A 25,706-nucleotide genomic window follows, 5' to 3' on the forward strand; every position below is an offset into this window, starting at 1 on the left:
CTTTAGAGATCGTCATGGGTGATTGATCCCCAAGACGTCAACACCCAATGCCTCTAGCTGTTACTCCCTTCACTGGCAACAGTCATAGATAATTATTCCCTTCATGGACCAGCCACTATAAGAGGCCATGACACCCTTAGTCAGTGAGTTCAGAGGCCTTCAGTTTCCATTGAGACTTGAAGGGAGTTGAGGATCTGGTCCCTAAAGTGGCTTATTTAGTAAGAGTGCCCAATAAAAACCGATCTCTGGTCCTGTGCAAGGAATCAACCTGTCGAAGGCTGGACCCCCCAGCTGGTGCTTTCTGATTGGCTGTGAGCCCTGATGCCACAGACTTACCTATGATACTCTGTGAATGTATGAAGCTGAATTTTTTTTCCTGGTTTCCATATATAAATTCCTTTCATTGCTGATGGACGAGGCTGCACTTTCTAAAGGACTGCAGCATCTCTGTGGGGCTCTCAACTAGCCTTTAGCAATAACACCATCAAAACACAGTGGGGCAAATCCTCACCTGGTGTAAATTAACATAGTTTCCGCCGACTTCATCCATTGTCTTCTAATGTGCTATCTTTTGGCCCACCATTTCTATAAATCTGTCCACTGTTCAGAAATAATCTTCCTACAGTCAATATACAGCATTTGCACAATGGTGCTGAGTTTTCTCTGCAGGCAGGTAAAACCGATGGAAAAAATGTTGAAATGGCCTTTGGAAAAAAAACCACAAAACCAAATAACCAAACAAAACAAAATAATCCAACAACCTGGCATGAATCCTTGGCACTAGCTGCTTTGCCAGTCACCTTTAGGAAAACATTCTGTTTCCACTCAGCTGTTCCTTTTAGTCCAGAGGGCCACAGAGTATTTGATTCATTTTTACTGCATCTTCCTGCTATTTTTGGCTCAAAAGAGCCAGATGTTTTCTCAATTTAATGCTGTTTATTTTTTTTAATCCCTACTCAGGGTGTGACTGGTATGGATGGACAAACAGGCCCAAAGGGGAATGTGGTAAGTCTTCACTACTTCTATCTATCCCCACACTCACACTCTCTCTCTCTCTCTCTCTCTCTCTCTCTCGGTATAGTCAATCTTACATTAGATTTGTAATCATTGTTTAGTCCCTGTTGATTTCAAAACCAGTAGAGGCCATGGAGAATATCTTCCATGGTAAATGGATGTTAATTTATTATAGTTTGCAATGAAATTACATATTACATCCCTATGAAGATCAAACATTTTCATCATGATTTATGTTGTTATACCAAATAGCAAAATATAATCATTAAATCAAGAAAGAAACTATATACGTTGTAGACTTTGTAGTTACATGAGTCAAATTCACCTCTATGCAGAGGAGCCAGTACAAAGCTGAAGCATGGTTTAAATTGGACTTGATTATTGTATAGTCTAGTCCTCTACAATGGTCCTTCACCCATCAATAATGCCTCCCCTGAGAAGACTACCATGGCGGGAGGGGAAGGGAGGGAGTGTTGTCTAGTTGTGAGACCAGGACACTGGCAATCAGAACTCCTGGGTTCTTTTCCTGGCCTTGCCAAACACAGCCTGTGGGATCTTGTTCTCATCACTTTGCTGTGGCATCTGAAGTGAATACAGTGATCATGATTCATAACAGGGCTGTGAGGATTAATTGTTTGGTTTGTCAAATCCTTGAATGAAGGGTTACATACTTTTACACAAATACATAAGTGTGTATGTGTGTAAGAGCAAAGTATTTTTTGATTATGGTTGTGATTTAAATAAATTTACCCTCCATGTCAGCATGCACAAATGAAATCTAAGACAAAATGGTTTCTGTGGCTAAATAACTGAACTCAATAGCATTTGGTAGCTGGTGTATTCTATTTCCAGCACTGGCCACTAGCAGCGCTTTGGAAATAGGCAGTCACAGCCCTCCACAACTGAGAGTGAAGAATCCCTTCCGGACCCCTGCAATAATAGTCAGTTTACACCTAATCACACGAGAATTCATTTCCCTTGCTTTAGCATGAATTGAAGTGTATATAACTGTTGGCCATAACACTATGGATGGACATTATTACTGCTATGGTTTTGAGCTTCTTTCACCTCTTGCTTTGCTTCCTGGCAGGGTCCTCAAGGTGAGCCAGGACCGCCAGGACAACAGGGTAATCCAGGTGCTCAGGTAAGGCAAGAAACAGCTCTTCTCCTCGATAGGAAAGAGTTGGGTTTATAGTTCTGTATGCGCTTTGCCCTGACCTGCAGAGTGGTTCAGAGGGGACATCGCACAAAGTATTGACTAGCAATAAATACATTTCCTAAAGGCGGAGCCTGGGCTCTAAATCTAAACAACCTCCAGGGCTTGAAGAGTGAAACTGAACCTCATTCTGGATCCACATTTTCCAGCTGACTTCTGCTGCTGTGATGGACCAAAGCCAGATCCAAGCATCTCCTTGACTGAGGGAGTCAGTTATCTGGTTCTAAATCCAAATGTGCTGCCCAGTGTCATCTCTGATTTTTAATGTGCTCATTATGGAAGCAGTGGGAGCCGGTGGCTATTGGACTAGGAGTCAGGATGGGGGCGTATTCTTCAGTGCTGTTGTTGAACTTCTCCGTAACCTTGGGCAAGTCACATCCCTTTCCGGTGCCTCAATTTCCCCATCTTGAAAACAATTCTTATCATAGAATCATAGGACTGGAAGGAAACTTGAGAGATCATTTAGTCCAGTCCCCTGAACTCATGGCAGGACTAAGTATTATCTAGACCATCCCTGACAGGTGTTTGTCTAACCTGGTCTTAAAAATATCCAATGATGGAAATTCCACAACCTCCCTAGGCAATTTATTCCAGTGATTAACCACCCTGACAGTTAGGAAGTTTTTCCCAATGTCCAACCTAAACCTCCCTTGCTACAACTTAAGCCCACTGCATCTTGTCCTATTCTCAGAGATTAAGAAGAACAATTTTTCTTCCTCCTCCTTGTTAACAACCTTTTATGGACTTGAAAACTGTTATCATGTCCCCTCTCAGTCTTCTCTTCTCCAGACTAAACAAACCCCGTTTTTTCAATCTTCCCTCATAGGTCATGTTTTCTAGACATTTTATCATTTTTGTGGCTCTTCTCTGGACTTTCTCCAATTTGTCCACATCCTTCCTGAAATGTGGTGCCCAGAACTGGACACAATACTTCAGTTGAGGCCGTATCAGCACGGAGTAGAGCGGAAGAATTACTTCTCGTGTCTTGCTTACAACACTGCTGCTAATACGGCCCAGAATGATGTTCACTTTTTTTGCAACAGTGTTACACTGTTGACTCATATTTAGCTTGTGATCCACTATGACTCCCAGATCTTTTTCTGCAATACTCCTTCCAAGGCAGTCATTTCCCATTTTGTATGTGTGCAACTGACTGTTCCTTCCTAAGTGAAGTACTTTGCATTTGTCCTTATTGAATTTCATCCTAATTATCTTCATTTGTTCTGTGGATGAAATAAGCTATCTAAAAATGAAGTATTAGCATCTTCTGTGAGACGTTTCGATAACTATTGGAAATACCAAGTCATTCAAAGTGTTAAAAGGATGCTACACTGAGGTGTTGCAAAATAAATTTGGAATGATTAATTTGTTTCTTAACCCCCCTACCTTTTTTTCTTTTCACAGGGTCTTCCAGGTCCACAGGGTGCAATTGGTCCACCAGGCAATAAAGTATGTTAATACACTGCAGCTGTGACATAAGTCAGCTGTTGCCATTAATATGCATTTGTCTCCTCAGATACTCCTGTTTGCCTCATGCAACATCTGTTTACAGCTGTATGCCTGAAAGTTTAATATGTCCTGCTCCAAACAGGGCAGAGAGGAGGAAACAGAGTTTGTCTCTAATTCAAAATATTTGTATTCACGTCCCATTTTAAGAGAAACATTTTGAAGACAGTCTATGTAAAATGTTAGGAGTTGACTTTATATTGTCTGTTTCTGAGGCTAAATATGCAGAGATGTATAAAGGGACAACATTTGTAAGATATAAAGGGACAACATTTGTAAGAGCATGGGGATTCAGATAATTTAATGAGGACCTTCCCCCAGGGAGATGGGCCAAGTTACACTGAGTTTCCATTTTGGCTTAATGTACTGTTCTCACTAGGCAAATTCTACCCTCCTACCCATGCAGCACCATGGACTTTAAATCAGGCAAAATGTTGCCCACTGGAATGACGGGATTAATTCATGCTCCCGAGTGCATTTGCGTAATTCCCACTCCACTGACTTCCTTGGCATGTATCATTTACCCGAACACGAGAATTTCCCTTATTGTACAGTATTATGGGATCATTGACCAAAAGCTATCCAGGAGAAAAATGAACAGAACGGATTATCATTTTAAAGGATAAAGGCATTTCTTGTTTAATTGCGGAGTCACACACTCAAGTTGTGTCAGTACAGCCACTCCTTGACATGGTCAAGGGATCAGGATTCCTATTATTAGAGGAGAGTAACATAACTGTATTTAAACAAGAAGGTGAGGCAGATAGGGCAGTCCCCTCCTCCCCCCATTCTTTCCATTTGTCATAATGGTTTGTTTTTCTTATTATGTGATTTTATGCTCTGTGGGCCCAGTTTTCCAGCACCCTGCACCTTGTGTCGTCATTTACATCAGTGCAAAATGCTGCCCAGTCAGGATGGTAGTGCTTTGTACCAGCCTTGCGCTCAGTTTGCACTGGTGTGAAAGGCGGGGCAGGATCAGGACCTGCTTGTTGAGCCATTGCATCTTTTCTAAAGGATCTACCTGTACATACAACATTTGCGAGACCAGGTTCAGACAAAGCAAAAGATGTGCCTGTAACATGGTGCCCTTTGTTCTCTGACTGTCAGTGTTTAATAACTTCTTGGGAACACTTGTTGCTGCAGTGATTCTGATTGTTTCTGGGTATTTTTAGGGACCTCTGGGTAAACCTGGTCTTCCTGGCATGCCCGGTGCAGACGGCCCTCCGGTAAGTAGTCTGTTCCTAAGGTACCCCACCCCGCTTACCCACTAGGGATCTGATGCTGCATCACTATTGCACCCAGCCGCCTTGGGAGCTCAGTAGGATCTTGAGCGCTCAAGGTTTACAAGATCAGGCCTCAGTCAGAATTTACACAAACGTCTCTGCCACGTTGCAGCATTTGGTTCTCCTCTAGCCCCACATTACAAGTCTGATTCTTCCGTAGGTGTGTTGTGCGCCTACTTCAATTCCCATCGATTCTAGCCGGAGCGGAGAGTGCTCAGGAGCTCTCAGGATTGCCCCAGTAATAATCATTTTCACTAAACAATGTTGTTAGTAAGCAATGGGCATCATTTTAACACACACTATGGATCCCGCGAAACCCCAGTAGCTCAGCTGAAATGGATGCTTAAGTGTATTGGACAGAGCACTAGCACTATGAGTGCATCTCAAGCCAGTCCCTGTAAAGGGGGCGATGCATGTTGTGAATAAAAATGAACCCTTTTACCTGGACCATAGGTTTGAATTCAGTTGCTGTCTCAATCCCCATCTGTAGTGCTTAGTATACCAAGGATATGTCTACACTGCAATTAAAAACCCGTGGCTGGCCCATGCCAGCTGAGTCAGGTTTGCAGGGTGTGAGCTACGAGCCTGTTTAATTGTGGGATAGACATTCGGGCTTGGGCTGGAGCTTGGGCCCTACACCACAATTAAACAACCCTTTAGCCTGAGTCCAAGTTAGCTGGTCTGGGCCAGCCGTGGGCATCTGATTACAGTGTAGACGTACCCTAAGTGCTTCTGCAATGCAGGTAGTAAGAGCAACCTGAATTTCACATGAGAGTTCTCTTCTAGCAGCCTCATGATAATCCTACTTTAAACATTATCCGTTCTTGGAGGCTGGTGTTGAAAATCCCTGGCCTTTAAACTAGATCTGATTTTTTACACTCTAAGGAGACGTCCGATTTTAAGAGCAACAAACATTAAATGGTTACATTCCTGAACGTAAATGCAGAACATGCCGAAAAATTACATTTTTCTATCTGGGGATTATCCTTCCCACTCGGGGAATTTAGCTGTCTCATAAAATTGTTAGCTGATTCAACAGTACAGAATATCTCTAAGGCTGTTGCTCTCCATGTGAAATTCTCAGAGCAGCCTCCGTTGGAGCCTCTCAGTTATAAAATCTGTCCGGTTCAGTTTTTATGTAGACTAAGGGTCATATATCCTCTTCAGTGTGCGCACACGGCTCCATTTGTTCTCATGGGGAACGATGTAGCCTGAGGATAGTCTAGGGCAGGTTTTAAGTGTGAGCATTAAGGAATAACAAGATGCCCAGATGCTCTGTAGTAATTGGACTCCAAAGATATATGGCATTTACTAAATTCCTTTTAAACATCCCCCAAATCATATGGCATCTTGCTGCCAGACCCAACGAAGTCCCTTGTCAGTTATTGATCCCAGGGCTGGTAATGGAACTGCACTTTTTGAAATGGGTGACGATATTACGTACCGTGCAGATTTAGACCTCAGCCTGGACTTCCATTGACACCCACCACTGCACCGATAGATCTAGAAATGAGCAAGTCAGTGCAGGCACAGTTTTGTGCCCACAGATGTGCATGGGTGCTGTTGATGTCCTTTAGATATCTGGCTACATCAGGGCACCTTCAGCTATCAAAGTAGCAGCATTATATTTGTGAGTATATAAAGGGAGGGTTTTTTTTTATTAAATCTGATCCTTTTAGGGGAGGGATAGCTCAGTGGTTTGAGCATTGGCCTGCTAAACCCAGGGCTGTGAGTTCAATCCTTGAGGGGGGCCATTTAGGGATCTGGGGCAAAAATTGGGGAGTGGTCCTGCTTTGAGCAGGGGGTTGGACTCGATGACCTCCTGAGGTCCCTTCCAACCCTGATAGTCTATGATTCTATGAAATCCTGCTGTTCTGACGTTCTCCTTTATGCAGCGTGATCTTGGGAAATGGTTTATGGTTCTGCTTGTTAAGTGATTGCAAGAAGGTCATTGGCATGTTCAGACAGGAGCTCGCTGATGAAAAACCTACTTACTGCAGAGGTGCTGAGGGCTTTGAGAGCCTGTGGTGTGGTCTGGGTGCCCTCGTGTTCCTTTCAAACGAAAAGAGTATGAATACACATTAGGTGCCACAGCTAAGAGGTTAATGTCTTTGTGCTGACACTGCAAACCCCAGAGGGATGTTTTGCCTTGGCAGTGTGTTTGGTCCGTTAGCAAGCAAATCCATTGCAAAGGCACTCATTGGCTCTTTACAATGGTTCGCTAGTGCACTGTGCTCGATGAGAAGCAATTTTTCAGGATGGAAAATGGTACTTTTGTTTCATACCGATAGAAATCTCAGGAAAAGGCTTCTAACGAGACTGAATAAGAATGTGTTGGAAGCTACAGGATGTTGGGTTATTCAGCTCCCAAACCCAAGAAGAAAGCCGACCAGTGTCCAGACAGTCAGCATGCAGTGGGGATGCAGGTTAACTGAGTGTTTATCATCAGATCATGCAGCTGATTCCAGTAACTAGCAGACGATTGCAGTGTGGAGATCTGACCATCACAGCCTTCCCAACATACTCTCCAGTACTGTACAACTGGATTTTTTTCTCATCACCAACCTAATGACAGCAAATATCAGGAACAAAAGTGGCCTTGTGATTAAAACATGGGAGTGGAATCCAGAACTTCTGAGTTTTATTCCTGACTCTCCCATGGACTTGTCGCATGGCCTTGGGTGTGACGTTTAGCTGCATTGTGCCACAATTCCCTCTTTGCAAAATAGATACACTGCTAGTTGCCCAACTCGCAGAGGTGTTGTGAAATGTTATTGATATTTGCAAAATACCTTGTGCTGTGCAGATGCAAGGTGGTGTAGCAGCGTAAAGTAGAATTCCACTGCAGTCCCCTTATGTTGGTGAGCACTCATGCAAGTAGATCAGTTGACCTCAACAGGACCACTCGCATGAGTAAGGGCTCACTAATGTGTAAGGATCCCCTTGGAAATAGATCAAAACTGATGGTCAGTTTCCAAAGCAGTGATCTGATTATTAATCTCCTCTCTCTGTTTTGTCTATTTGTTTTATTAATAGGGTCATCCTGGCAAAGAAGGTCCTCCTGGTGAGAAGGGGAGTCAGGTATGTGTTAACCAGATCCTCATCATTCTTGTTTAGTGTCACTGAACATGGAGGAAGAAATTAATCCCCATGCAACGTTAGACGTTGAGCAGATGACTTCATTGCCTTGGAGGCATTAAAGCGCTCTGGTCAGTTCTGAAGGAGAGAGGCCTTGTCTACACTAGGAAGGATTTGCTCAGACAGTTATACCTGCAAACTGGTACTGTACCAGCAGAGCTATACCGGCAAACCCTCCACGTGGAGCTGCAGCTCATAGCAGCAAGAGTTCTTTTGCCAACATAACTTATACCTGTTCCCCAAATGAAATAAGCTAGACTGGCAAAAGGACTTTTTTGCCGGTATAACTGCATCTACGTTAGGGCTTTTGCCAGCATAGTTATGTCAGATAAGGAGTGTATGGGGAGGTGGGGGGTGAGGGGTGTTTCACACTTCTAACGGACGTAGCTGTGCTTGCAAAACTTTTGTTAAACGTGTGCTGGGAAACGGTCACATGACTTGGCTGTACTGCTTTTTGAAACACCAATGAGACCCACCAACCCTGCTCCTAAACCAAGTCCAATTGAACGGTCTGTTTGCTTCTTTGAATGTTCTTTCTACTTCTTTCACTTTCTGGCTTTGTCTAGAAACCAAAGAACAGAAATATTACCCCCACCTCCCACTCTCTGTTTGGAAATGCCCCAGGAACGGTGATCTTGTGAGATTTACAGCTCATTTAGAAATCTAGATGAACTTGGACGTTTTTCCTTCCTGAACCTTCGGAATCTAAGATGCGTTTTGAATGTTTTCTCACTTGTGACTTTGGCCACAGGGGATGAGGAGGAAGGAGTCATGGGACAATTTCAGCTTGTCTATAAATGTGTAGTTGCACCAGAGATCTGTTAGCAGCATTGTCCACCCTAGCTTTCCTGGCAAGCAGCACTGAAAAGCTTCCCGACCATGCAAAAGAAACCTGTGAAGGGGAAAGCTGTTAATCAGACACAAATAAATATCCTCAGTGCTGCAGAGGGAATGCAAAAAATTACTTTTTAAAAAAATTAATGTTCTTTTCTTTCTAGTTTGCCCCCATGTCAAAATCCCTCTTTAACAATATTTTAGAAAACATTGCTCAGAGTCCTTGAATGATATGGTTGTTAGTTTGTCTGGGAGATTTACCATCTGTGTTCCTGCTGTGTCCCATTCAGCTGAAAAACATTACATTTGTCAAAAGTCTTTTATTAGAGTACAGTCCAGTTTGATTGAAGCTCACCCTAGCATTGCATGGGTACCGTGTAGAGCAGGAAAACGATGCCTGCCACCTTGACGGCGGCCATTCCTCCAGCTGGCATCACGTGAGGCTAGGAATTCAAATGTTCATGTCTGTAGAATATTAAAACCCAATAAACTGCCCTGCGCTCACTTGCTGTGCTGGGAGACATTTAGCAAACATCCAGAAGTCAGCAGGTGTCAGGGTAAAAGTCCAGATCCAGGCTATAACTTTCTCCATGAGTTATTACTTAAGCAATTATGATCTCAGAGCAGTGTTTGTGCTGCTAGATTTGTTCCAATTGACACTAGCATGAGTTCTGAGACTCCAACAGACCCCAAGAAGCATAGATCCTTCAGCTCAGTCTGGCTGTCAGGCTGGGAAAAATTATCCAGAACTCTCTTAAAGAAATGGAAGAGTATTTTTTCAGTTAGTTGAGCAAAAGAAAACAATTCAGTTGAAAATGTGATTGATGTACCGAGTCATAATACAGCACTCTAGCGATGGTGCAAGGTACTTACAAAGTTACCATGAAGTCTGTCCATCCAGATTTGGCAATAACTACAATTCAGCCCTTGGAGTCAGTGATGACTAGATGGATTCATAGCTCTGAATGCTAGAAAGGACCATTATGATCATCTTAGTCTGCCCTCCGGCAAAATCCAGGCCAAAGAATCTCACCCGAAAATGTCTGTATCAAGCCCATAACTTCTGTTTGAGCTACAGCTTATCTTTTAAAAAGACATCCAATCTTGACTTAAAGATTTCAAGTGATGGAGAATCCATCACATGCCCAAGTAAGTTGTTAATGACCCTCCCTGTTCAAATTTGCATCTTATTTTTAGTCTACATTTGTCTAGCTTCAGCTTCCAACCAGTTTATTAGGGCATAAGCTTTCGTGAGCTACAGCTCACTTCATCGGATGTGAAGTGAGCTGTAGCTCACGAAAGCTTATGCTCTAATAAATTGGTTAGTCTCTAAGGTGCGACAAGTACTCCTTTTCTTTTTACGGATACAGGCTAACACGGCTGCTACTCTGAAAGCTTCCAACTAGTGGATCTTCTTATAATGATGGCTCTATTCATAACAGTCCTAGAAATCAGAGACAAGCTAGACTTGTGATGGCATCTAATGCATCTCCTTGTACATGAAGGATTGGTCCACGTTGCATATGTGCTAATGTGTCGTGCAATTTAGGTTCACATGTGCCACATGATGGGGTTTCCGCTGCTTCCCTTGGGAGTTTATTCCACATGTTCTAGAAAAGATCTCATTGTCTGTAGTTTTCTGGATCTAAGGATCATAGGCTCATAAGTCCCATTTTCAAAAGTGATGCAGGAACTTACAAGTCTAAATCTCATCGAAAGTCCTAAATCACTTTTCAAATGGGACTTAGGCCCCTAAGTTCCTTAGGCACTTTTGAACGTTTTACCCATTAAGTCTACATTTTCACTTTTTCATTTTATTCCATTGCTCCATAGGTGCTGGAACTAGAGGTGCTGGGGGTGCTGCAGCATGCCCTGGCTTGAAGTGGTTTCCATTATATACAGGGCTACAGTTTGGGTCAATGGCTGTCAGCACCCCCACTATACAAATTGTTGCAGCACCCTGCATTGCTCCTATTTTATTACTCTTGAAGCTAGAGCTAGTTGAGGGGGAAAAAGGGAAATTAAAATTTTCTGCAAATATTTCCCCTCCTTTTTTTCCAAAATTTTGGCCGCCTAAAGTTTTCAAATTTGACAATGCTACACCTTGAATTTTGAAAAATTTGGACCGATTCTACAATTGGTTAGAAAAAGGCAAGAAAAGAATTGTGAACATTTCAACGATTTTTTTCTTTTTAAAAATTTCATCATGACTTCGAAATTCAACTTCAACCTGCTCTACCTGAAACTAAGTGGTGAAGTCACTTTTGCCATTGCAAATCATTAGCGGATCCTGTGTAGAAAACCTTTTCTTCGTAGCTAATTATTACAGCCCTCACACAGCTGGTGTCTCCTCTCTCTGTTTTCTGTCCTGTGCTCAGATCACAGACCACAGAGCAACGTGATCTCTAAGTTAGGTTTCCATAGCCTCTTCTAAGCACAGCTGACCTCCCAAATGCCTTCTGTTCAGCCAGCCATGTGTTTTCCTGTGCAGTTCAGGACAGACAGTTTATCAAAAAATTCCACCATTGCTGTATCTTAATGTTTTGTTGTTGTTGTTTTTAAATCACAGGGTCCAACTGGACCTCAGGGCCCACTTGGATATCCAGGACCTCGTGGAGTCAAGGTAAGGAAGATGGGAAGGCAGGAACACACACCTATGTCTTTATTTCTGAGCTGAATTCTGTGTTTTGTGTTCGAGGTAGAGGAGGCCGTCTTGGATCTCACTGAGTTTGACAGCAGCCCCTAAGAAGGAATTTCTTCTGCTTACTCTTAGCACATCTTTCTCTGGCTTAAAAAGGGTTAGCAACTCTGGTTCTGTGTAAATGGAACTTGGGAATGGTCATATGGAAGAGGAAGTGCTGCAACAGCACTGGAAGAAATCTAGGAGAACAGGTGTTGAATCAGTTAGTTGGTCAGAAACCTATAGGTATTACAGATGAGTCTAAAGGATACTCATCAGATTTACCACTAAATATGGATGTGATACCTATGGTAGATGTGTTATCAGTGAGCCTAGAAGAAACTTCGATAGCTCACTGGGAAGTGTAGCAGAAACACTGAAGGACTAGTAGTCAGTCATACTTACCATTTGATCAGTTCCTTTGGCCTGACCCATCAGCTCAGGCCTAGCAGAAATATAAAACTCTGCTGCTTTCTAGAAGAGCTTCAGATGGATTTTTATTCCCACGGAACATGGCACAGTTCCATCACTAGTTGGAAAACAAAACAAATCTCAGCCTGTACATGAAGATTTTAACAGGCTGTGACTGTTAATGAAACAAAATAGCCCAATATTAAAACAAAACACAGTGTGTCTGTGCGCTCAGAGTACTCTGGAATGTGTTATTTGAAGCTGAGATTTCTCTGTCATGACATTTAAACTCACATCCCATTCTCTTTCACTGAATTGAATTGCAGTTCTTCAGCTCGCTCCTGATATCTGCAATATGTGTACATTGATAAGAAGGTAGTGGGTATTTTCCCCCTGCCACTCTGATTCATAATCCTGCATCAGAATCTGGTAACTCTGCCCCTGATCTATACAATGCTTCCCACAGTCCTGTGAAACTGCAGGGGTCCATGCTTGTGGATATAGATACTGGAGCAGAGGCTAAAGATGAAGTGAAAACCGATTCAAACCCTCCATACATTTTTCCAGCAGCACAAAGCCACTCACTCTTACATTTCCAAAAATTTAACTAGATTTATTTAACCAAAGCATGTTTTCATCTCATGTCTTGCAGCACAGCAGATTGAGACTTAGTGGTCCATTAAGGAATGGTTTTCTATTATGCTTACTGCTAAAGTGGAACTGTTCCTCATTACAGTGATATAGAGAAAGTGTGTTGTCTGCACAATCCTTAGTGTTTACCAAAAATGTTTCGGTTCCCTCAATCAGTGTGCCATTAATTGAATAAAGCTTCAGTTCTGAGAATCAAAGAACAGTGTCTCTCTTTGGACTTGCCATCATAAATCATTAGATCTTGTCCGTCTGATCAGATTTCTCTCCTGCTGAATGAATTCACTGCATTTGAAATTCATTTGTATTTTTTGCAGGCAGGAGGGGTTGGGGGAGGACATTAAATACATCTTGGGTAAAATTAAATTCATTTTTAAATAACTCTTTTTGTTGATGTAAGAGTTACATTGCATAGTACAGCTACGAGATGTGTGTTCCCTGTGGTGAAATTCTGGCCTGCTTTTCCTGAGGGAAAATCAGTGTGCAGGAAGCTTCTTACTTTTTGCCCCAAGCAAGGCAAGACATGGGCCTAGCAATGCTTTGAATGACAGACAAAGGGACTCGGTCACACCTTTGACGCCCTCGGCTACTATCAGCTGCAAGCACTAGGAGATGCAGTGGTAAGGCACACTGCTGAATGTCCCACCTTCCACTCCTTAAACCATTCTGCCTTGACCTTCCATCGAGTCCCTGATACCCAGCTTCCCCCTTTCCGAGTGAGCCTCATGTGCTTAAGGGCAGAATGTGGCTCACAAAGTCTTCAAAACTCAGAATAGAACTTGCAGCCCCCAAGCCGCAAGAAACCACAGCAGCCAATTGAGAATTAGATCACAAAATCCATTAGTATTGAGTGTCTCACATATTGATACTCTCCAGTCTCTTGACAGACACACACAGCATGATCAATCCACTGCAGCTCAGTGAGTATGCCAGACCAAAGGCGAAATCGCAGTAATGATTTGCAGCTGCATATGGCCAGGCTTCCAGATTTCCTTATTGTCCAAGGGCATCTCCTCCTATGTCCTTCGGCCATCAGCGCGTGAGCAGCTAGACTCTGGCAGCTCTAAGCAGCCAAGGGTCAAATAGACAGAGAAGCGTGAAGCAGTTGCACCAGCTAGATCTAGGTGTAATGCAGCAGGCACTGTGTAAACTTCCCATACACACTGCCATAGCATCTTAGGGCCTGGGCCCCATGTCACAACCACTAAAATAATCTGTTAAATAGCTAAAATAATCTATTAAAAAATGGAGGGCAAAATTCCACCTTCTGATGCACGTGCAGGACAGTGAGAGGAAAGGGAGCAGGGTGGGTGCATCCACAGCAGAACTCTTCAATAAGGTTGCAACGCGAACCAAAAAGTGCATAGGCTAAATTCTCAGTTCGTGCTCGGCTCTGTTGTGCCACATACATAGTGTGCAAGATCACATGCTTAACTCAGGCATCTGGGTAGGAGGGACAAGTAAAAGATGTACTTGAAACCCCCTCAATTAGATACTTAGATTGTAAGCTCCTTGGTGCAGAGACCATCTTTTTGGTTCTCTGTTTGTACAGCCCCTAGCACAGTGGGTCTTGGTCCATGACCAGGGCTTTTAGGTGCTCCAATCAAATGATTAACAATAATACATCATGTTCCTGACGTGTATACTTTGGACTCACTTTTCATTCTTTCCCTTTCCTTTCCATTCTGTTCAATGCCCTAGTGTTGATTGATTTAAATATCTATACATAAATAAATCCAAAAAGTTTGGCAGGGTAAGAGATCTTGCTTCAAGGCATAAGCCAACTTCTCTAAGTGATAGAGGTTAGGAAGAAGTGTTCCTCAGGACCAGGTTATTCCTTAACTGCCTATTTCAGGGTTTCCTTCACCTGCTTGTGAAGTAACTGGTACCGGCCACTGTTGGACACGTGATGCAGGGCTAGACGGACCACAGCTCTGATCCAGTATGACAGCTTCCTGTTCTCCAGTTTTCCTGTGCATTCTTCCTAGACAGTAGCCCCTCTCCCAGATGATCAGTCATCTCATTCCACAGTGCTGTTCAGCTTACCTCTGCTTACTCAGTAGAGGACCAGTGATTCAGAAAATGGGGGAGTTGCCCTGCATTCATATAATTTAGTGAATGTGGTACTGCATTAGTAACGGACAGGTATTCCCAGGCTTCATGCTTTCACATGCTGATTTTAGCTTTATATTCACTGCATTTTTTTCCCGATCTCTTCCACCCCACCCCTCACTTTCCCAACTGTGTCGTGGATCTTGGTGTCAACAGTGTTTCGATTAGATGTAATGGCTTGGGGGCTGAGTAGAGGATAAAAGCAAACAAAGAGACAAGTCATAGAATCATAGAATATCAGGGTTGGAAGGGACCTCAGGAGGTGATCTAGTCCAACTCCCTGCTCAAAGCAGGACCAATCCCAACTAAATCAATCAACAAGTCAACTCCAGGGGAAGGAGCATAGTGCTAGATAATACTTGACTGTGTCTCTTGAAATTCCGAGACAAGTAATATCGTCAAGAAAATTACATCTTCTTCACCCTGTCCATTTAGTGCTAAGGATCTCAGCTGTTGGAGGCCGCCTGAATCATAGAATCATAGAATCATAGAATATCAGGGTTGGAAGGGACCCCAGAAGGTCATCTAGTCCAACCCCCTGCTCAAAGCAGGACCAAGTCCCAGTTAAATCATCCCAGCCAGGGCTTTGTCAAGCCTGACCTTAAAAACCTGTAAGGAAGGAGATTCTACCACCTCCCTAGGTAACGCATTCCAGTGTTTCACCACCCTCTTAGTGAAAAAGTTTTTCCTAATATCCAATCTAAACCTCCCCCATTGCAACTTGAGACCATTACTCCTCGTTCTGGCATCTGCTACCATTGAGAACAGTCTAGAGCCATCCTCTTTGGAACCCCCTTTCAGGTAGTTGAAAGCAGCTATCAAATCCCCCCTCATTCTTCTCTTCTGCAGACTAAACAATCCCAGCTCCCTCAGCCTCTCCTCATAAGTCATGTGCTCTAGACCCCTAATCATTTTTGTTGCCCTTCGCTGGACTCTTTCCAATTTATCCACATCCTTCTTGTAGTGTGGGGCCCAAAACTGGACACAGTACTCCAGATGAGGCCTCACCAGTGTCGAATAGAGGGGAACGATCACGTCCCTCGATCTGCTCGCTATGCCCCTACTTATACATCCCAAAATGCCATTGGCCTTCTTGGCAACAAGGGCACACTGCTGACTCATATCCAGCTTCTCGTCCACTGTCACCCCTAGGTCCTTTTCCGCAGAACTGCTGCCTAGCCATTCCGTCCCTAGTCTGTAGCGGTGCATTGGATTCTTCCATCCTAAGTGCAGGACCCTGCACTTATCCTTATTGAACCTCATCAGGTTTCTTTTGGCCCAATCCTCCAATTTGTCTAGGTCCTTCTGTATCCTATCCCTCCCCTCCAGCGTATCTACCACTCCTCCCAGTTTAGTATCATCCGCAAATTTGCTGAGAGTGCAATCCACACCATCCTCCAGATCATTTATGAAGATATTGAACAAAACCGGCCCCAGGACCGACCCCTGGGGCACTCCACTTGACACCGGCTGCCAACTAGACATGGAGCCATTGATCACTACCCGTTGAGCCCGACAATCTAGCCAGCTTTCTACCCACCTTATAGTGCATTCATCCAGCCCATACTTCCTTAACTTGCTGACAAGAATGCTGTGGGAGACCGTGTCAAAAGCTTTGCTAAAGTCAAGAAACAATACATCCACTGCTTTCCCTTCATCCACAGAACCAGTAATCTCATCATAAAAGGCGATTAGATTAGTCAGGCATGACCTTCCCTTGGTGAATCCATGCTGACTGTTCCTGATCACTTTCCTCTCCTCTAAGTGCTTCAGGATTGATTCTTTGAGGACCTGCTCCATGATTTTTCCAGGGACTGAGGTGAGGCTGACTGGCCTGTAGTTCCCAGGATCCTCCTTCTTCCCTTTTTTAAAGATGGGCACTACATTAGCCTTTTTCCAGTCATCCGGGACTTCCCCCGTTCGCCATGAGTTTTCAAAGATAATGGCGAACGTTGGGAATGTGTTGGGAATGTGTGAAGTAGCAGAGTGCTTAGGAGTGTCCATTTAGTGTCATTTCACACAGCGGCAATCATAGGTTACACGTTATGCTGCTTCAGATCCTAGTTGCGCTAAAGATTTATCCTGGTTTCAAAGCTGGCTGGGCTGTGGAGGGATGACTGCTGTGCTGAGTTATTCTATCAGGCGGGGAGCATAATGTGTTTTTACCACAAGAGGGCACTCGGCAAACTGAGTCTCAGTCGAGAGCCCGCCAGCTGTAGCCCCTTGTAATGCCTTTCTCCAGAATCCTGACCATCCATAAACCGTATGAACGTTAAGCATGGGTTAGAATGCTTCTGATCTGCCCTTGTCAGACATATACAGATGAATAGGTGGTTTAATAATGGTCCTGAACATTTTCGTTTGACTGCTGTGGGGTTATGTCCGTTCATACTTAGCTGAGGATCTGGCCCTCGGAAAACAATCGCTGCTGTTTAGTTTGAAGTCCCACCTCAAGCGGTGGATCAGTACGAAAGGGAGGAATCCTGGCCCCGCTGAAATAAATGAGTATTTTTCCGTTGACTTTCGAGGGTATGTCTGCACTGCAGCTGGGAGCCTGCTTTCCAGTGCGGATAGACAGATGTGCTAGCTCTGCTCAAGTTAGCCGGCTAATAATAGCAGTGTAGCCAGGGATCGCATGAGTGGTGGCTTGGGCTAGCCACCCAAGTGTGCTGGGAGGGGTTGTTTTCAGACAGTTAGCCCAAGCGGCTGCCTGTGCTACCCCTGGCTACACCGCTATTTTTAGTGCAGTAGCTTGAGCAGAGCTAATGTGTGTCTGTCTACCCATGCTCGTAAGCGCGTTTCCAGCTGCCGTGTAGATGTTTCTTTGGGTCAAATTCATTCACCCCTACAGCCAATGCACAACAGAGGCGAGCGTCGCACTAAAAAGGAGCCAGAAATCTGCAGACGCTTTGCGGGGTGAATGCTACAAAGTAATAAAGGAAGACGTTGGGAATGTGTGTTCACTATTTTTTCGAATGAATTCACTTCAGCAGTGTCTGTACCCCTTTTGCACTTAGCTAAGATTCTGGTGAAAGTTGCCTATTTTAAAGTGAATTTTTGGAAAACCTTTTCAGAAGGCAAACTTCCAATCATGAATGTTCTCCCTGGAAACTTGATTCCGACCGTTGCATTCATCTTATTGAGAAATGGACACATATCACATGTCCCTTCTATCCAATCAAATCAGCTCAAATTTTGAGTAGCAATGAGCAACAGACCAAAAACCCATTCAGCAAATAATTTTAAACCACCAGTATATTTAGGAAAATTACAACCCGCACAAGGACAATTTAGCAGCAGAGAGAGTGAGGCAAAATTCACTGTTGTTAATGATTCACCCAGCTCTAGCTGTGTGTATGCTTTACCTTGTGCAGGTGTAACATTGTAACGTCCCTCTGTATTTTTTCCTAAGGGGGCAGATGGAGTTCGTGGCTTGAAGGGCACTAAGGGTGAAAAGGTGAGTTACCCCGGTCCGTTGGAGAAAGGTTGCGTGTGTGTGCAGTTTTGCAGACCTGCTTTGCCAATGTAGGATCCAGTCCCGTGAGACATACATGTATGAATATTTCCGCTGGTGAATGGAGCTGGACGGACAGTCCCAGAAACAGCTGCTCTCTATTTATTCACAGAGCAGGCTTAGCGTAGACATCCTCCACAGTGTTCAGCCAGCATGTCTCAGCTCTGAGCTGGGAGTAACGGAGTCTCCATGACCTACTCAATCTTTGGCCTAACTCCTCAGGCCAGCCATTATTATTATAATTTAAATACCTTAGAAGGGAGGGGAGTCTGGTTTCATGTTGGATTTCCCCCTTACACTGGTAACTGAAGCACAATGCTTCCTAACTAATAGCAAACAAAAATCATTTCAGTGAACATTTTAGCAGAAGTCCTTTGCCCAGGAGAAGCCTTCTGGTTTTTATTGTTAGCCAGGGGGAAATCCACTGACATAAATGGAATTCTTTGTGATTTACATCTGGGTAAGAAAGATCTGAATCTGGCCCAGGGAATACAGTGTATGGAATACACTGCCAAGACCAGCCGTTGGAGCAGCTTGTAAAATCTATTTTACAAAGGAGTTTGACAAAGTAGAATGTGCGTAGAAAAAATATAGATTATATTTCAGGGATACAGCTGTGGTCTCCCAAAGCAATATCAGGAGATGGAGATTTGCTCTGCTGTTCCAGTCCTCAGTATCCTCATGTTCCTTTTTCATACCTGATAGTCCATCAGCAGCAGAGCTGGCAATTAGAGGCAAGGAGTTAGCCACAGGGACCTTCCAGAATCCAAAGTTGTTTTTGGTTACGGTGTCTGTGTTTTAGTCTTTTCCTGGGTTTGCTCTAGGAGTTGATACAGTATCGATTTGAGCTCTGCAGTTAAACCGTCTTGGCTGAAAGAAATATTACTACTGTCCTTGAGGTTTCATGGAAGGATGATGTAAAATGATCTCCGTGAAAATAAAACCCTGTTATTCTTCAAAATAATTTGTTGCCAGTACCGGTAAATTGCTGGTATTTATACCATCTGAGCAGATGCTCTCTAGTGGGAGACAAGGTGTGATTGGTTGGAGAATGCACCTTTGTAATTCCAGTGGGATTATAGTTGTCTGTTGATATGATACTCCCAAAGGTAGGCTTTTGAGCACTTACAGCTTGGCTGAGTTGCATGGATATGTTGTTCTCACCATGAATCCTTCTTACATTTTTATGAGTGCATTGAAGACCTCTAGAGCCCTCTAGAAGGGCACAGGTGATGTGCAATGTGCGGGGGAGTGGGAGGGGGGTTAGTGGGCCCATCTTGCCCTCCCCCAGGTACAGAGATGCCCTGATGCCACGGAAATACACAAGCATTGTGCACCCCCAGTTCCGAGTTTCACAGAGGCTGCCTTCATGCTGCCATGGAGGGAGAGGGAGGCAGTGACATGGTGGCCAAGGGAAGGAGTGTATCTGCCACTGCATGGATTCACTGGCCATTGCCCCTGCTGTGGAAGAGTGCATAAGCTGACCATTCTGCTGCAGCAGCTGACCGGGGGGCTGCAATTGGTTCTTTCCCTCCCTCAGGACCCTGTTCATCACTCACTACTCTTCCCCAAAGGTGCAGAATGTCACAGCTTATATTTGACCTGTGTTCCAGTATCCCCTTTGGACAATCAGCTGGTTTTCTCCTCCTGTTATTCAGGGTGAAGATGGCTTCCCTGGCTTCAAAGGTGACATGGGCATCAAGGGAGACCGGGTGAGTATTTGCTGATCTGGTGAGGTAGGCTGAATGCATCTTCCTCAGAGAGAGAGAGAGAGAGAGCGCAGATTTGGGAAAGGGTCCTTCACGCTGGCTCTGGCTGAAATCAGTCTCCTGTAATGAGGATGGTTCTTCAGGCATGTTAGCATTCCGTGATGATAATAACAGGGGGCGGGGCTTTGAAAGTCCCTCATAAGCACTAAATAACTGTGGTGTGGTGCCGTCATGAAATGCAGCTCTCTCTGGGTTGGAACACGATGGATGTTCTATTGCAGCTTCAAGGGAGAGCGAGAAGGTTTTTCTTGTTGGTGTTTTCCCGATAAGTGCCTGGTATATAAAGATTCTGTCCCAGGGTGGAATACGTCAGAATTCATTTCACACCAGTATCCTGGAAAGGAGTGTCCTGCAGGCAGCAAACTCTTGCATCATCTTTGTAATGCTTACTCCTGTGTTCACTCATGAGATCTGCTCAGTGGAGAGCAGAAAGTTAGACTGGGTCATGATGAGACTCTACGCCCATTCTGTACATTCAGCTGCTATATAGGAACCCTGGCATCTCAGACTTGCTGGAATCAAGGAGGTTCTAAATCTCTCAATTCTTTATCCCCATATCAGAAGTAAAATTAAAGCTAGTGGTAACAAAGAACCCAGTCTTGCAGCCCTGATGCCTGCGCATCCTGCAGGATCATTTATTTATTTCCAGTATCTCTTCCCCCCACATAATGTTACATCCTCTTTATTTGTTAAGCCGGCTGTTGTTCCGTAGCACCGGAACAAAGTCTAAAGTCACCAGGCATGCACTTCAGTTGAAGTGAGAACAGGGCTATGAAAACCACCAAGGGTGCATTTTCATATTAGACACGTATCTTTAGCAGCAGGGCACATTGCCTGGCATCAAAAGCTTTTCAAATCATCATTCCAAACTAACACGGAGATTCAGACAGCAGCTGCATAGCACACCTGTGCAGGGATCTGCTAGCTATGAAATGGTTTTGTCAACATGCCACCCTCGGCGTTGGATGGGTGGAGACATTCTTGCCATTCCTTTCTGAACAATAAAGCACATCTTAGCTTGGTGTTTCATTAATAGATATTAGGCACTGGGTGAGAAGACCCAAGGGAGTGATAGACAACCATAATTTGTGACATGTTTAAAAAAAATCCTCTTTGTTTGATGACTTGTAAAAAATGCAAAGCAAATCCACCATCTCTCCTGGCATGTAAGAATACCTTGGAGCCATACCAAGGGCCCCATTCTGAACATCATCTCAAAGTCACTCTCTGTTGATCACTTGAAAGCTTTTCCGGCCCCACCTCCTTCTTTTCGTAGATGAAATTAACCTGGTGGCAGACCACACTAAAAGGATTGTATCTCACGATGATTATGCATACCCTTGCCAAACAGGTATCTGAGCCGTTCTCGACCAAACATACAATCCCTGCTGCCTGCTAGCAAGGTCCTTTGTTTGTTTTTTATGATAAATACCAAGCTGCTTGAAGATAAGGGCTACGTGAGAATTTTGCAGACAAATAGGGTGCTATCTCAGTTACTTGTGAGCAAAATATCAGGCTGCCTGTGTGTTTCCACTGTGAAAACTTCTATTGTAACCATGCACAATGCTAACTGCCAAGCCAGTTCCTGGCCTAATTTCCCAGTGATTTTCAGGCTGAGGCTTTCATACCAGTCTTTCTTCTGCAGTTTTTCAGGTCGGCCCTAAATTATAATATCTCCCAGGAGTTGCATGCATATAAACCCATGGTTTGGAGATCAGGAAGCGAAAACAAGGGTTCATAGGAGCCAGAGCTAATGAAAGCTATTTCAGTGGAGGGGAGCTGGTATTAAAGAGGATAATTGGAGTGAAGGGAAAGTCTGCTGTGCTGGGAAATAATAGCCAGGCTATGTGAGTGAAAGCAGCATGTCTGTTCTAATAACACTCTAACTTACTGCACAACAATCTCGTCTGAGCAGTAACTGGCTAAAGGTTTAACTTCTCCGCAAGTTGTTTTAGTGATGCCAGGGTGAGATGGAACATAGCTGTGTGTACGTTCCTGCCAGCCTCAGGTGATTTGCACTGGGACATGAGATTGCATGAGTGCCGTCTTCATCGTCACTTCCCTTTTGATTAACAGGGTGAGATTGGTCCTCCCGGCCCACGGGGTGAAGATGGGCCTGAAGGTCCTAAAGGTCGCGGAGGTCCTAATGGAGATCCAGGTCCTCTTGGTCCGTCGGGGGAAAAGGTAACAGTGCTAAAGCTGGAACTGTCCTTTAATGCCCAGTCAAAGCAGACAAGAATAGCCAGGGCCAGCCCAGTTTTACAGTGTGCTGCACCAAACTGTTTCCCCAGGATATTCTCTGGTGGATGGTGGGAGGGTTGATGATGGGGGAGTCTGGAGGTTGAGATGAGTCTTCTTTTTGGGCGGGGAAGTGAGGTGGACTTTTGGGGCAATCTATATTTTGTTTGAAGACATTGGGGTGTGGTGCTGTTTGATATCTCTGGTACACACAGAAGCACTGGACCCAGAGGATACAGCCATGCTGCATTGGGTAGACTCGGGCATGTTCAGATGTCACCAGCTCTAGAGTCACTGCTTTAATTCAACACCATCAGAGTGGAGCTGGTTACAAACTTTTGCCCAAAAAATGGGATTTTGTTGCAAACAAAGCTATGGTTTTAGAAGAAAATGTTGAGTTTTTGGTTGAAATCCCCCAGTTTTGAAAATATTAAGGGTTATGGCAGGTATTCTGTGTAAAACCCTTTTTTTTTTTGTTGCAATTTTTTCACATGAAAAAAAAAAAAAAGATTTCCTGACCTGCTGTATGTGAGAGAGAGGAATCAAACAGAAGGCTTCTCCCAGCAGAGAAGAGGCTTTTGACAGTGCCACTGCTTCTTAAGTATCTTCGGCTTCATGGTATTCATGTGGTCTGATCTCACGTCTGAACTACTATGAAGCTTAGTGTGTTTCCTTTTGCATAATGCAGACCTTTATTGAATCTACCTATACAATCCAGATTACCATTGAAGACGGTGTGGTGAAAAAGTCACAAAATACACACTACATTCTGTTTTTTAATTATATTACAGGGAAAACTCGGAGTTCCAGGGCTCCCAGGTTATCCAGGAAGGCAAGGTCCGAAGGTAATTTTTTATTTTACTGTTTTTAAACTCATCTCCAGGAAGCATGGCAGATATCGTCCATGAGAAGTTGCGGGAAATGGGCTGAACTCAGCTTTCTGTTTTATCACTATAAACCTACAAGGCCAGATCTTCAGCTGGTGTATCAGTATAGCACCATTGATTCAACCAGTGGAGGATGTCATCCAAAGCTGTGGCTCTCAACCTTTCCAGACTACTGTATCCCCTTCAGGAATCTGATTTGTCTTCACCTCACTTAAAAACTTACAAAATCATACATAAAAATACAAAGTGTCATACCACACTATTACTGAAAAACTGCCTACTTTCTCATTTTAACATATAATTATACAATAAATCAATTGGAATATAAATATTGTATTTACATTTTAGTGTATAGTATATAGAGCAGTATAAACAAGTTGTTGTCTATATGAAATTTTAGTTTGTAGTGACTTCACTAGCGCTTTTTATTGTCGCCTGTTGTAAAACTAGGCAAATGTCTAGATGAGTTGATGTACCCCCGGAAGACCTCTCGGTACCCCCAGGGGTACATGTACCCCTGGTTGAGAACCACTGATCCAGAGTATTTAACCAAGTATGAAGTCAGTAGAGGCTGTTTACATGGGTAAAATGAGTGGCCCCACGCCCTACAGGTCTGATTCTCCATTGCCTTGTGTAGTCAATTACACCTGTATAAAATGAGTGCAAATCAGATCACTTTGCTTGGGTTAAATGGCCACACAAAATGTAAGGCAATGGAAAGTCAGGTTTTGCCATGTATGTTTAACTCTTTAATGCACAGCCTTCCTCAGGTTTTAGAGAACAATGTAGACCATCTAACAAATGCTTGAAATTGGTACCTCATATGTGGGAGAAATTTACAAACATGAAAAAAGAGGGACAGATTCTTACCTGGTGTAGCTTACATTATTGATTCTGATGTTTCTTTAGTCTCGGTTAATGTAGGGGGCAAAGCATTTGGGAGAGAGGATTGGAAAATGAAAAGATTGTGGGCCCCCACCCTGTAGGGCTCTGCAGGAACCCTTTGATATATAGAAATCAACAAAGTGCATGCACGCTTTTAGGCTTGTAATAATAAAAAAAAACTTAGCCCCCACGTTATGCTTTATGTCTTCAAAGCTCTGAACTACTGTTAACTAATTAATTAAGGAGAATAACTAATGAGGCGAAGTCTCCTTGAAATTAAAATAAAAGTGCCATTTGCAGAATTGCAGGCATCCTCTGTATCTCATCTACACGCCCACCTTCATTTGGGCTGGTGTCAAATGTTCTTTTTAAAATTAAAACTGAGAGTTCTGCTACATAGAATAAAAGCTGCAGCCTGGTTTTATCATCCCCGGAGGCTTTGGGAACTTACGTTTTTGTTAACATTAATTTTTCCCTAAGAATCATATTTTATTATTCATGTTAATTGCTTGAAAAACCAGGCTTGCTTGACACTGGAGACATAATTAACCACAAAAGATTGTTTCCTGTTTTTGTTTTTTAATTTGCATTTTGTGTTTGTGTTTGTTTGTGGGGGTTTTTTTTTTTTGGTTGGTTGGTTTTTGCATGTCTGTTAACACATATTTGAAAACTAGCAACAACAGCTACTCTCTATACAGTTGCATTGGAAAAGGAAAGATTAGGGGTAACATTTTTCAGTGAGCCTGAGACCTATTTTCAAAAGTGATGTAGGCAAGTAGAGACAAATTTTTGGTTGTACTGAGGCACTTAAAGATACAGATAGATGCCTAGTGAGATTTTGAAACGTGAGTAAGCAGGTGAGGTACCCAATGGAAATTTTGCACCTAAGCACCTTAGGTGCTTTCGAAAATCCCACTAGGCATCTCGAGACACGTAAATGCCTTTGAAACCTGGCCCTTCAGAACGCAAGTCCTGCTGGCTTTGAATCAGATGTAGGCTCCTAAATGCCTGAGTCACTTTTGAAAATGGGGCTTAGGCTCGCAAGTCACTGAAGTGCTTTAAAAATGGTTGACCTAGGTGATCGCTATTGTTGTACCCTACAATGGTGTCGTTCTGGGTAAGGTACATTGGACCAACTCATTAGAAAACATGCTCCACTTCTTAACCATATTAAGCCAATGTGCAGTATTGTCCCCTATTCATGCCCCTTCTTTATATACCGAGGGCCACATTCTGGCTGGCGTGTAAGCACAAGAACGTATCTGTAAACCCACAGGGGGCTGAGGGAGGAGTATGGATATGAGCTTTCCTACCAGGGGCATGGTCTCAAGTGGGTGGCCCAGCCATTTGTCACTCAAGCCCAGCCGAATCTGAGCCTGTGTAACTGCAGAAGCCCATGTCCATGTGGTTGTGGATCAGGAGCTCGTGGCTGAAGAGCGGGCAGCTCTTGGCCCGTCTGCGGAATGCCATGGCTGGCAAGGAGCAGAGCAGTCTCGCCGGCCCCACCACTGCCTCTACTCAGCCCCACAAATTTCTCCTGGCCCCAGGCAATTTTAGCCACAGCCAAGCCC

The 25,706-nt window shown here is 43.8% G+C and overlaps 1 protein-coding gene across 2 annotated transcripts in view; it reads left to right on the forward strand.

The window, feature by feature from the left end:
- The window catches only part of COL5A1 (collagen type V alpha 1 chain), a 245,806-nt gene that overhangs the window by 157,451 nt on the left and 62,649 nt on the right, over positions 1-25,706 (forward strand). For both annotated transcript variants that reach the window (XM_037879482.2, XM_037879483.2), the window contains exons 22-31: positions 961-1,005; positions 2,105-2,158; positions 3,635-3,679; positions 4,909-4,962; positions 8,056-8,100; positions 11,561-11,614; positions 18,255-18,299; positions 20,015-20,068; positions 22,202-22,309; positions 23,155-23,208. In XM_037879482.2, the coding sequence (XP_037735410.1) occupies positions 961-1,005; positions 2,105-2,158; positions 3,635-3,679; positions 4,909-4,962; positions 8,056-8,100; positions 11,561-11,614; positions 18,255-18,299; positions 20,015-20,068; positions 22,202-22,309; positions 23,155-23,208 (558 nt within the window). The remainder of the gene's footprint in view (positions 1-960; positions 1,006-2,104; positions 2,159-3,634; positions 3,680-4,908; positions 4,963-8,055; positions 8,101-11,560; positions 11,615-18,254; positions 18,300-20,014; positions 20,069-22,201; positions 22,310-23,154; positions 23,209-25,706) is intronic.

The sequence above is a fragment of the Chelonia mydas genome, chromosome 16 (assembly GCF_015237465.2).
Source record: "Chelonia mydas isolate rCheMyd1 chromosome 16, rCheMyd1.pri.v2, whole genome shotgun sequence".
Taxonomy (NCBI): Eukaryota; Metazoa; Chordata; order Testudines; family Cheloniidae; genus Chelonia; species Chelonia mydas.